Source organism: Urocampus carinirostris, chromosome 20 (genome assembly GCF_059441175.1).
Source record: "Urocampus carinirostris isolate Australia breed hairy pipefish chromosome 20, RoL_Ucar_1.0, whole genome shotgun sequence".
NCBI lineage: Eukaryota > Metazoa > Chordata > Actinopteri > Syngnathiformes > Syngnathidae > Urocampus > Urocampus carinirostris.
Window position 1 is genome coordinate 8,172,624 of NC_142368.1, and position 13,746 is coordinate 8,186,369.

A 13,746-nucleotide genomic window follows, 5' to 3' on the forward strand; every position below is an offset into this window, starting at 1 on the left:
GAAAAGAAAGCGCGAGGGGTATGAAGAGAGAAAGAGAAGAGAGACAAAGAGCAACAAAGGAAGAGAAAAAGAGAGAAGGAGAGGAGAGACAAAGAGCAACAAAGGAAGAGAAAAAGAGAGACACAGAGAGTGAAAGAGACAGAGAGGGAGAAAAGGGGTGGAAAAGAGAGAGACAGAGAGAGAAGGACAGAGAAAGAAGGACAGAGAGAGAGAGAGAGAGAGAGAGACAGAGAGAGCGAGAGAGAAAAACAAATACAAGTACAATGTCTTTGTGAGAGGAACCTGGCTTTGGCAACATCAAGTTGACATATTTCAACCTGCAGCTTGTTTTTCTCTTGCGCTTCTCTGAGTGTGGTCTCGCGGGCTGGTTTCAATCCCTTAGCGAGCCTGATCTGGCCCGCGGGCCGCCTGTTTGACACCTGTGCTCTATATCAACACGTTATAATTGGTGTTTTTGTATTCTATACCTTTTATTTTATTGTTTTATTTTTCAACGCAAGGAGATTGCTGGAAGTGTGAATTTCCCTACGGGGATGAATGAAGTATCTATCTATCTATCTATCTAAAGACAACTAACTAAACTGTATATACGTATACTTAATATTTCCAAGGGAATATTTCATACGGTCCAAAAAAAGTGGTGACTAAGATTACATTCCAATTTATTTGACAAAAGCGGTTTCCCCCAAAACCTTGCACAATTCTTGTCAGTGTACGTAATTTGGACGTGAACGCAGAGTGTGATAATTTATGAACACTTTTGGCTTCCAACCACTCAAAATGTTCAGCCCCCCTAAAAAAATATATATATTTTCAAAATATTTTTTTAAATAAAGGACAATATAGGTTGAAATATGATGGAACCCGCCAGATCACATTTTTTCTAAAGTAAAACAAAACAAAAGTGTGAACAATTGATTCCTAGCACCTCTCTCACAGCCTCCCCGCTCGTCTTCGGCTCAGGCTAGTGTCACTTGCGGCATAGCGGCAGAGTCTGTGGGGACTCAAGTGCATCACGGTGAGAGTTGGTGGTTACGTTGAACTACTATTTACTTTCCTCGTTTTAGCTGCATTGAATTGAATGCAACCATGCTTCTTCTTCTTCTTCTTTGTCCTCATCGTCGTCTTTTTCTTTGTCTTCTTTGTCATCGTTGTCTTTTTCTTTGTCTTCATCGTCTTCTTCTGTGTCTTGTCATTGACTTCTTCTTCTTTGTCTTCGGCAGATTTGTCTTCTTCTTTGTTTTCAGCATATTTGTCTTCTTCTTCTTCTTCTTTGTCTTCAGCCTATTTGTCTTCTTCTTCGTTGTCTTCATCATATTTGTTTTCTTCTTCGTTGTCTTCGTCATATTTGTTTTCTTCTTCGTTGTCTTCGTCATATTTGTTTTCTTCTTCGTTGTCTTCGTCATATTTGTTTTCTTCTTCGTCCCCATCGTCATCTCTTTCGTTGTCTTCTATGTCATTGTTGTTTTCTTCTTTGTCTTCGTCATCTTCTTCTTCTTTGTCTTGTCGTTGACTTCTTCCTTGTCTTCGGCATATTTGTCTTCTTCATATTTGTCTTCTTCTTCTTTGTCTTCGTCATGTTTGTCTTCTTCTTTGTCTTTGTCATATTTGTCTTCTTCTTTGTCTTTGTCATATTTGTCTTCTTCTTTGTCTTTGTCATATTTGTCTTCTTCTTTGTCTTTGTCCTCTTCTTCTTCTTCTTCTTCTTTGTCTTATTCTTGTTCTTTTTCTCCGTTTTATTATTCTTATTCTTTGTCTTATTCTTATTCCTATTTCTAATCTTTGTCTTATTGTTCTTATTCTTCATCTTTTTATTCTCCGTCTTTTTCTTCGTCTCCGTCTTGTTCTTATTTTTTTTCTTATTCTTATTCTTTGTCTTATTCTTCGTCTAATTATTCTGATTCTTCATCTTTTTATTCTTCGTCTTTTTCTTTGTCTCCGTTTTCTTATTCTTATTCTCATTCTTCCTCTTCTTATTTTTTTTTCTTCTTCCTTGTCTTCTTCTTCTTCTACATGTGTTTTTGTGTGTGTACTCGATTAGAGAATTAAACGGGCAAAAACTGAACATGGTGTTTTCTGCTAATCACAAACAGTAACGGAAAGTTCACAAATGGGAAATGACATTGAACAGTGTTGAATGATCCTAAACCATTTTAAGTGTCGTGTAAAAAAAGAGCGCAGAACTTGGTTTTGACTATCTCAGAACCTTTTTGGAACCCCTGTAAAAAAGGTACCTTGGTTCAAGGTTTTAAAAAAACCTGGATATTTACCAGCATTCACAGAATGAAATATACTGTTCCACTTTGTAGTAGCTAGTAAAAAAGCTGGTGAAAAGGGCCACCCTGGAACCAGATCGAATCTCTTTTGGGCTATTGTTCAAATAGAGGAGTTAAGACTGTTATGCTCGGTACTCACTTCTCCCGCAGTTCTTTGACTTCTTTCTTTAACCTGAAAGCAAGAAAAGACAAAATGAGTTCATCGGGACCGTTTAAACATCATCACTCTTGGCAAATGTTGCTCAACTGGCTTTCACTATGCGTACGCGCACAATAGTCCGATAAAGCTATTGTGCCGAAATCTCTCGTTGCGCAAACGGGTGAGGAAAGGCGCCGCCTTTCTTTCTGCGGGCTCACGCGCCGGCGTTTTGAAATCGCATTTTCGTCGGGCCGGGTTTTGGGCGCGTCTGGAACCGGGGGAGATTTTAGCTTCGGAGTTTAATGGGATGCTGAGCACCCGGGGTACGCAAAACTACGGGCTGCGGGCCATATGCGGCCTTGTCAGGTTTCTTCATCCGACCCGCCAAGCAAAGAATGGTAGAACTACAATGAAGATATATATACACATCTAAATATCGTACTAGTATACAGCCTTTCCAGCAGCTCCGTGTTATTTCGCTCTTTTTGTGATTTATTGTTTTAAGTGTCTGCTTCTATCCTCGGTGTTTTTCGTCCCGTTTGACAACTACACTTTGGATTACTTTCTATCCTATCGTTATGGGTTTCAACGCACAAAAATGCGTTTATTCGAGGAATCAACTCCTTGACCTGGAGATTTCTCGTGCCGGCGCGATGAGGGGGCCCTATCGTGGATGCAGAGCCGGAGCTCAGGTGAAGGCTAAGCGGCTAGCGGCGTTATAAGCCTTCTGTACCGTCCGTAATCTTGGGAAATGTGAACTCTCTACCAAATAAGACTGACGAACTGGCTGTGCTGGTGAAAAACATCAAAGCGTACAGGGAGTGCCGTTTGCTGTGTGTTACGGAAACGTGGCTCACGTCTAGCATCCCGGACGCTAACGTGGAGCTACCCGGCTTCAGAGCTGTTAGGGCAGACAGAGACACAAAAGCCTGCGGGAAGCGGAGAGGAGGCGGACTCGCTATCTACGTGAACACGAGATGGTGTAACCCTGGGCACAAAGATTTCCATCTGCTGCAGGGACGTCGAACTTTCGGCCTAGCGTGTGACGTTATCCACTCCGCTGTTGCTAAACTACAACACAGCACCCCGAGGCCATCCTGTTAATCTGTTAATGAACAACAAACGGATACTGCTGGATGTGTGAATTTCCCTACGGGGATAAATAAAGTATCCATCTTTCTACTAATAAAAAAACGTCTTTCGTGCCAACTGTGTCCTCACTGTCCTTTTGTTTGTCTGCAACAAAAATACTACAAAATTACTACAAAAGTACTACAAAACTAAATATCAAATTCAATACTTTAAAACATGAACCTAACATATTAATCTGTCCTCGTTCTGATAAGAAAACAAATACTACAGACATACTACAAAAACACTACTACAATGAAACTGTGATAAAGTAATACTATAACAGAAATATCACAAAAATACAACTACAGTAATATTACAATTCATGAAAGAAATACAACAAAGACATTAATATGGAAAGACTTCAAAATACTTCTACAGAATTTCTATAGAAATACCATTACGGTAACACTATAATACAATAATATTGCGACAGAAATACTACAAATATACAACTACAATAACATTACAAAAATACTATGGATATACCAAAAGATTCAACCATGGAAATACGACAGAAATACTACTGCAAAATTACTACAAAAAATAAAATACAGTAATACTACAGAAAGACTACAAAAATACAACTCCAGTCATATCAAAAATTACTACAGACATATTACAAAAATACTAGAAAAGAATACTTCAAAATACAGAAATTCAACCAAACACCACAACATTAACACTACAATCCAAAAATACTGGAAAAAGACGACTACAGTGATATTGACAATGACTAAAGACATACAACAAAGACACTAGTATGGAAATACTTCAAAATACTTCTACAGAATTCATTTGAAAATACCACTACAGTAACACTATAATAAAAAAATACTGCGACAGAAATACTACAACTATACAACTACAGTAAAACTACAAAAATACCTCAGATATACTTTAAAAATTCAACTATGGAAATACTACAAAAATAGTACCGCAAAATACTACAAAAATAAAAATGCAGAAATACTAAAGCAATACTACAAAATTATCGTGACAGAAATACTACAAAAATACAACTACAGTCATATTAAAATTACTAAACACATACTACAAAAATACTACCAAGGAAATACTTCGAAATACAGAAATTCAACCAAAATACCACTACAGTTACAGTATAATACAAAAATACTGCGACAGAAATACTACAAAAATACTTTTACAGAAGATATAACAACATACTACAATTATTTTACCATGGAAATACTACATAAATACTACTGTATGCATACTAGAAAATACTTCAAAATGAAAGTACAGTGATACTATAAATATATTCAGAAATACTACAAAAATCTGACTACAGAAATACTATAACCGAGAACCTTTCGAATGCGCCAAAATTATCACGACGTGAAATACTACAAAAACAACTACAGTAATATTAAAAATTACTAAAGACATATTACAAAAATACTACCAAAAAATACTTAAACATACAGAAATTCAACCAAAATACCACTACAGTAACACTATAATACAAAAATACTTTAACAGAAATACTCCAGAAAATATTACGACAGAAATACTACAAACAAACTGCAGTAAAACTACAAAAACACTACAGATATACTCAGAAATATATTTTTATTTTTTATAAAAAAAAGGAAAACAATGTAGTGGTATTTCCTATACGAACTTGAATGCATCATACATTTTTAAAGGGACAGTGTATATTATTTGACCACTAGGTGTTGCTGTATTGTATCATGGAACTCGTTTTTCAGATATCTTCAATTCCATCCATTGATCCCTTCTGTTATATTTTTAGCTTTTTTTTTTACATAAAAAAATGAAAAAATATGTAGTGGTGTTTCCTAGATGAACTTGAATGCATCACACATTTTTAAAGAGATAGTGTGAATTATTTGACCAAAAGGTGGCGTTGTGTTGTTCTCGTGCAACACGTTTTTCCAGATATCCTTTATTCTATACATCTGTCCTTTCTGTTTACGTTTCAGCTGATATCTTTTTATAATAAAAAAAGGAAATGTATATATTGGTAGTTCCTTAATTTACCTGAAAGCATCATACTGTTTTAAAGGGATAGTGTGTCTTATATAAATCCTAGATGTCGCTGTATTGTGTGGTGCAACTGAAAAGGAGTACTAAAAAGCAAGAAAAAAGAAAAGAACTTTCTGAGACTCAAACTAATTATTTAGAAAAAATATTTGCTCAGCCTTTCGTCAGATTTTTCGGTTTTCCGAGTACCCGTGAACAAGATGGTTAACCATTATGAAAATTCACTCTAGGTGAGGTACATGTCACAAATATTTGAAAATAATGCAGAGGTATATGATAGTTTACATTTTTTCTGCATATTATTTAAATACATTCCTTAAATTAATTCCTTTTTGCTACCACCAGGGGGCACTGTCCTGAGATGAAGAATAAGACAAAGACGAAGAAGAAGCAGAAGAAGAGGACGAAGACAAAGAAGAAAAATATGACGAAGAAGAAGAAGAAGACAAATATGCCGACGACAAAGAAGAAGAAGACAAATATGATGAAGACAAATAAAAAGACAAATATGCCGAATACAAAGAAGAAGAAAAAGACATATATGCCGAAGACAAAGAGGAAGACAAATATGACAACAACAAAGAAGACAAATATGACGAAGACAAAGAGGGAGAGGACAAATATGACGACAAAAAGAAGAAGACAAATATGATGAAGACAAATAAAAAGACAAACATGCCGAATACAAAGAAGAAAAAGACAAATATGCCGAAGACAAAGAAGAAGACAAATATGACGAAGACAAAGAGGGAGAAGACAAATATGACGACGACAAAGAAGAAGACAAATATGATAAAGACAAATAAAAAGACAAACGTGCCGAATACAAAGAAGAAAAAGACAAATATGCCGAAGACAAAGAAGAAGACAAATATGACGAAGACAAAGAGGGAGAAGACAAATATGACGACGACAAAGAAGAAGACAAATATGATAAAGACAAATAAAAAGACAAACGTGCCGAATACAAAGAAGAAAAAGACAAATATGCCGAAGACAAAGAAGAAGACAAACATGACGACGACAAAGAAGAATAAGACAAATATGATAAAGACAAATAAAAAGACAAACATGCCGAATACAAAGAAGAAAAAGACAAATATGCCGAAGACAAAGAAGAAGACAAACATGACGAAGACAAAGAGGGAGAAGACAAATATGATGACGACAAAAAAGAAGACAAATATGATGAAGACAAATAAAAAGACAAAGAAGACAAAGAAGACAAAGAAGACAAATGCGACGAAGACAAAGAGGAAGAAGACAAATATGACGACAACAAAGAAGAAGGCAGATATGACGAAGACAAAGAAGAAGACAAATATGCCGAAGACAAAGAAGAAGAAGTCAACGACAAGACAAAGAAAAAGAAGAAGACGAAGACAAAGAAGAGGCCAACAATGACAAAGAAGAAAAAGACGACAATGAGGACAAAGAAGAAGAAGAAGAAGAAGAAGAAGAAGCATTGCTGCATTAAATTGCAGCCCTAGCTGACTAGGGATTCATTTATGACTGATTGATTTATTTTCTTAATAACCCAAAATGTTATTTTTGAGATCTTATTTTGTACAGAAAATGATTTAATATCCGAAGGACTGATTTTATCGGAAGTTGTTTTTAATAGAAAACCCGATTTGGCCCGACCTTACCCAGACCCTAGGCGTAGCGGCCCCCAAGTACATTAAGTTCAAGGCCCCTGATGTAAAACTGTCTGTCAGCCACGGCCTCCATTGGGCTCTCAGATAGATTTTGCTGACGTCTCACAGTTGCATAATCATTCAACTTTACACGCATGCCGGCTAGGGTAGACCAGGGGATTGGATCATTTAGTATCCGTCACGGAAATGTCTCAACGTTCGGGCTTTGATATTTGTGAGTTTCTCGGTCAAAGTCCTGCTAAGTATGTTTCACGCCCAAAAGACTGACTTTGAGTTCAATTTGGTCCATAAGCTACCGAGGCTTTATTTTATTGAGGGTGCTCAAAAAAATGATTGCATTTACTAACAAAACCAGGAACAAAGTAACAAACGAACAAAATAAAAAACATCGGCACAAAACAATTTACATGTCCGAGCAAAGCTAAACCTCACATGACCCAAACCAGAAACAAAAACCAAAACTGGAATTGGAAAATGCAAAGAACAAAGTAACAAACTGCGAGATGACACTCCACTCCCCCATGTTAAAGTGACATGTGAATATCAACACCATATTTTACAGGCAGTCAGGTAGGTTATCCCAGATGTGAAGACTACCCAAAATATATGACTTGGCTATTTGGTTTTTGCTCTGTCACAGTTGCCATGGCGCCCAATAGGCCCCGCTCATGTGGCACCAGCTGCGGCTCATTGACAGATTGGCTTTCCGTCTTTTTTAGCTCATTGCTCTCACTCTTCCTTTCTCAGTCCGTCAACGAACCTCTGCCCCGCAAGACGTGAGTTTTGACTCGGTCCTGTTTCCTGTTGGTAATTCCTGTCCAGTATTGTGCCCGTTTATTTTGTCCTGTTTAATATCAGTTTCCAGTTTCGTTCCCGTCGAGTTTGTCCTGTTTCATTTCATATCCTGTTTTGATATCTATCCCGTCTGTCCCGTCCTGTCCGGTATCGACCCCATCTGTCCGATATCCGCTCAGGCAATTGGTATCGATCTCGTCGGCCTCTGGCTTCCTATCATTCCACGCCGGACTGCTGCCCAACGTGCATGACTCCCCATTTCCCGTAAAATAAAAGGCATTTGGGTCCTGATCCTGTTCCGGTTCTTGACAGACTCAGCAGCTTTCCCTGAAAGACATTCTACTATCTAAGTACAAAACAAGTTTGGCCAGGATCGCAATCTTTTTGAAGCAGTCGGGTAAATTATACCCTCGATGTGAAAAATGTCTTAAAAACTGACTCAGCACTTTTGTTTGTGTTGACTTGGCTTTTTTCCCCAGTAATACATTCAGAACAGAATGTTTTTGGTTTTGGGAACTCCCAGAAAGACATTCTACTCAGGCCAGAACAAATTTGTCCAGGGTCATAATATTTCACAAGCAACCAGGTAAGTGGAATATACGTGGGGAATATACAGAAAAAATTGACTCAGCACTTATGGATTTGCTGACTTTTTTCCAGAAAGACATTCCACTCTCCCAGGCCAGAACGACAGTGAATACCAACAACATCACAAGCAGTCTGGTAGGTTACCTAAAATGTGAAAAATGACCAAAAAACTGACACAGCTCTTTTGTTTTTCTCGGAGGTCGTCTTTTATTCGATGGTAATTTGTAACTAGATTTTTTTGGGTGTCAGTAATCCAGGGAATAACTATTACTTTTTAGATAAGGTCACAAGGAACTGAGAAGAATGACTGTTATTCAGTGGCGTCAGTAAGCTCTACGGAGCATTGCACCAAACCATGGCACTCCACCAAACCAAAATGCCACGGTGAATGTCAAAAAGTCAAAGGAGTTAATTGTGTGGAAGAACAGCTAATTGCTTTGCTAGTCACTACAGTTCAATAGACTGAGTCAGAAGGTCCGTCTCAAACCACAGGAATGACATGAGACAGCACAGTCAATGGGAATCACTGACTAAGAGGACGACACCCTTCCCTGGGGGAGGTCCCAATGCATCTCACAGATGCTTCCCAACTGGAGACATGATTTCCCAACGACTCGTTTTATCACCGTGGACCCGGGCTCGGAAACCTTTATGACGCAAAGAGCCGTAAAAGCAAAATAGAGATGTATTTTTGGGAGAGCCGCGCCATGTAGAGTGCCTTGCGAAAGCAACGCCCCCCTCTACCACTAACAAAATTAGACATGGCAGGAATATCAACACCATATTTTAGGTAGGTTATCCCAGATGTGAAAACTGCCGAAAATATAAGACTTGGCGATTTGTTTTTTGCCGACTCAGCAGATTTCCCTGAAAGACATTCTACTCATCTCATCTCTCATCTCATTAGCCGTACCGCTTATCCTCATTAGGGTCGCGGGGGGGCTGGAGCCCATCCCAGCCATCTCCGGGCAGTGGGCAGGGGACACCCTGAGCTGGTTGCCAGCAAATCGCAGGGCACAGGGACAGACAACTCATTCGCTCATTCACACCTAGGGACAATTTAGACTTGCCAATTCACCTGAAATGCATGTCTTTGGAATGTGGGAGGAAACCGGAGTGACCGGAGGAAACCCACGCAAGCACGGGGAGAACATGCAAACTCCGCACAGGAAGTCTGGAGCTGGATTTGAACCCGTGACAGGTTCCCATGACATGAACTGTGCCGAAAAAAACAAGTTTGGCCAGGATCGCGATCTTTTTGAAGCAGTCGGGTAAATTACCCTCGATGTGAAAAATGACCAATGAACCGACGCAGCTCGTTTGTTTTTCTCGGAGGGATAAAAACTACACAAAGACGTAAAAGTAAAAAATGGAATATGAATATCAGGAGAAATAGGCAAAAATATTGAAAAGTGAACCGTGAAGACTTGCCCAAGACACACCAGAGGAAATCGTGCCCTGACGACCCAGGGGGTTAAAGGCCGTGCAATGAAAGATAGTGCAACAAAAACCCCAAATGAGTCCACAGATATGAATACCTACTTTAAATTTTTCAATACAACTGGCCAGATAGATACTTACTCACAGTCGCTCTTATTTAGGGTGGTCATGGCCCTGGGGAAAAAACTGTCCATGAGCCTTTTACCTTGTTTCAAAGAGACAGTGTGTATCAATTTGACCACTAGATGTCACCGGAAAATAATCAGAATATACGGATGAAATATGTATAGATAGTTTACAAAACAATCCCTGTAAAGAGCCAGATATGCTCAGAAAAAGAGCCATACCTAGTCCAGAGGGCGCTAGACTAGAGACAGGAGCATGCTATGTGTGCAGAGATCCGCCCACCCCCAAATTTCTCCGGGTGCTTGGATTGCTGTTTTCTGGTGTTTGCAGTTTGTTCTGTGGGTTTTCATCATAAAGTGTCTCAACAGTGATACATTGTTTCATAGAGAAATACAGTAGAAACAGGGTCTGTTGGTGTAACACCATCACTGTGAACTCTAGTTGATCTTTTGCTCCATATATTTTGGACTGAACCAACGACATACTGCGTCGTCCTGGCTCTGTAAATATTGAAATTGGAACGATATAGAGAAGATGACAATAACCTTCATTTATTTCTGAGCCAGATGTAAAGAGCCATACGTTCCCAATCCCAGGCCTTTGAACAGGGGTGTAAAACTCATTTTAACTCGGGGGCCACACGATAGAACAAACTTTCTGTCGGGGGCCAGGCTAGTAGATTAGAGAGAAAGAAAAAAAGAGAGAATGAAATAAGAGAAAGAGAGGGAGAGAAAGGGAGATAGAGAGAGAAAAGAAAGAGAGAGAGAGGGCGTGAAAAACAAGAGACAAAAACAGAATGAGTGAGAGAGGGGGAAAGAAAGAGAGAGAAAGAAAGAAATCCAAAGAGAAATAGAAAGAGAGAAGGGGAGAAAAGAGAGAAAAGGAAAGGAGGAGAGCGCTAAAGAAGGTAAAAAGACAAAGAGGAACAAAGAAAGAGAAAAATAGAGACGAAGAGAGTGAAAGAGAGAGAGATAGAGAGTGAGAGAGAGAGAGAGAGAGAGGAGAAGGGAGAGAGAGAGGGAGAGAGAGAGGGTGTGAGAAACAAAAGAGACAAAAAGAGAATGAGTGAGAGAGGGGAAAGAAAGAGAGAGAAAGAAATCCAAAGAGAAATAGAAAGAGAGAAGAGGAGAAAAGAGAGAAAAGGAAAGGAAGAGAGAGCTAAAGAAGGTAAACAGATAAAGAAGAACAAAGAAAGAGAAAAATAGAGACGGATAGGGTGAAAGAGAGAGAGATAGAGAGTGAGAGGAAAAAGGGAGGAAGAGAGAGAGATAAAGAGAGAGAACAGAGAGAGAGTGAGAGAGGGTGTGAGAAACAAAAGAGACAAAAAGAGAATGAGTGAGAGTGGGGGAAAGAAAGAGAGAGGAATAAATAAATCAAAGGGAAATAGAAAGAGAGAAGGGAAGAAAAGAGAAAAGGAAAGGAAGAGAGCGCTAAAGAAGGTAAAAAGACAAAGAGGAACAAAGAAAGAGAAAAATAGAGACAGAGAGAGTGAAAGAGAGAAAGATAGAGAGTGAGAGAGAGAGAAAGGGAGAGAGTGGGTGTGAGAAACAAAAGAGACAAAAAAAGAGAATGAGTGAGAGAGGGGGAAAGAAAGAGAGAGAAAGAAATCCAAAGAGAAATAGAAAGAGAGAAGAGGAGAAAAGAGAAAAAAGGAAAGGAAGGGAGAGCTAAAGAAGGTAAACTAAACAGACAAAGAGGAACAGAGAAAAATAGAGACGGATAGGGTGAAAGAGAGAGAGAGATAGAGAGTGAGATAAAAAGGGAGGAAGAGAGAAAGAGAGAGAAAGAGAGAGAATGAAATACAACTCCAGCGTTTGTGAGAGGCACCTGGCTTTGGCAACATCAAGTGGACATATTTCAACCTGCAGCTCGATTCTCTCTTGCGCTTCTCTGAGTGTTATTTCGAGGGCCGGATTGAATCCCTTAGCAGGCCCTTAACCGGCCTGCGTGCCACCTGTGTGACACCCCTGCCATAGAAGATCTTTAATACGAAAGCTGAAGATTCAGATGGAGGAGAAGAGCGTCGAGGGAATGAAGATAAGCCGACACACATGTACGAAGAACGTCTGGCGGGATAGGCCTGGACCTGCTGCCGGCTTTTTTATCTCCGGCCAAGAGGAAGAAACGGACGATAAGGAGATATGAATCCGGCAGACCTGTCATTTGTGTCAGAATCCGGGGGATGTAGTAATGACGGCAGCCAAGAGGTGATTCGGTTTGTTTACCATGCGAGTGTGTGTTTGTGCGCCAAGGGTTTCTCACCTACACTCGCATGCGCTGTGTTCTGTGAAACTCATGAAGATATCGTTCTGTTGCCTTTGGGTTCTTATTCTTTTAATCTGCAAATAGAAAACGAGAGAGAGTCAGTTCCTTAAAGGGATACTTACGATATCAGCTGCCTGTCGGTGTGAATGGTAGAAAATACAGTGAGGAGTAGATGCAGATATCTATTGGACCGAGAAAATCGAATTCACCTACAATTTAACCCTGCGTACAAAGAAAACACCCAAAAATTCTAAAATCGAACATTGTAATACTTCAAGATACCGTAGGGTTAAACTTAAATCTCTATCATGAATAAATAATATCAGTTTTAGTATACTGTATTTGTATATCTTTCCCTTCTCTCTCTCTAAAGCACAAGTGTCAATCATATCAGGCCCACCAAGGTTTTGAATCAGACCCGTGAGACAACACCCAGAGTAGCACAAGAGAAAAATCAGCTGCAGTTTGAAATATGTCCATTTGATGTTGCCAAAGCCAGGTGCCTCTCACAAACACTACTCTACTTTTCTCTCTCTCTGCCCCCTCTCTCTCTCTCTTGCTCTTTCTATCCCTCTCTTTCTCTGTCATTCTGATGGGCTTTCTCCCTTCTCTATCGCTCTTTCTCTTCATCTCTCTCTTTCTCTATCTATCTGCCTCCCCCTTTCTCCCTTTCTTGTTTCTCCCTTTGTCTCTCTTTCGATCTCACACTCTCTTATTTTTCCTTATTTCTCTGTCTCCATGTCTGTCTCATTTTCTCTCTCTCTTTAGCTCTTTCATTTTTCTCTTTTCTTTCTCTCTCTTGCTCTTTTTTCTCTCTCTCTTTCTCAATAGCTATGTCATTCTGACTGCTTTTCTCCTTTTCTCTATCTCTCTTTCTCATCAGCTATCTCCATCTCTCTGCCACCCCATTTCTCCCTTTCTCGTTTCTACCTTTTACTCTGTCTCTATTTATTTATTTATTCATTCATTTATTTCTCACTCTCTCTTATTTTTCTTTCTTTCTCTATGTCTGTCTCATTTTCTCTCTCTCTTTACCACTTTCTTTGTTTCTCTTTTCTTTCTCCCCCCTGTTCTCTCTCTCTCTCTCCCTCTCTCTCTTTTCTCCCTCTCTTTCTCTATAACTCTGTCATTCTGACTGCTTTTCTCTATCGCTCTTTCTCTTCAGCTCTCTCTTTATCTCTTTCCCCCCATTTCTCCCTTTCTTGTTTCTCCCTTTTACTCTGTCTCTCTTTCTTTATTTCTTTCTTTCTTTCTCACACGCTCTTATTTTTCCTTCTTTCTCTATGTCTGTCTCATTTTC

General features: G+C 39.2%; 1 protein-coding gene across 6 annotated transcripts in view; it reads right to left on the reverse strand.

The window, feature by feature from the left end:
* Positions 1-13,746, reverse strand: part of vegfab (vascular endothelial growth factor Ab) — a 56,812-nt gene that overhangs the window by 27,271 nt on the left and 15,795 nt on the right. For 3 of the 6 annotated variants that reach the window (XM_088324619.1, XM_088324621.1, XM_088324618.1), the window contains 2 exons: positions 12,444-12,520; positions 2,416-2,448 (listed from right to left, as the gene is read on the reverse strand). In XM_088324619.1, the coding sequence (XP_088180745.1) occupies positions 2,416-2,448; positions 12,444-12,520 (110 nt within the window). Of the gene's footprint in view, positions 1-1,930; positions 2,343-2,415; positions 2,449-10,196; positions 10,230-12,443; positions 12,521-13,746 lie in introns of those variants that run through there. The other 3 variants (XM_088324617.1, XM_088324616.1, XM_088324620.1) reach the window with 2 other exon arrangements.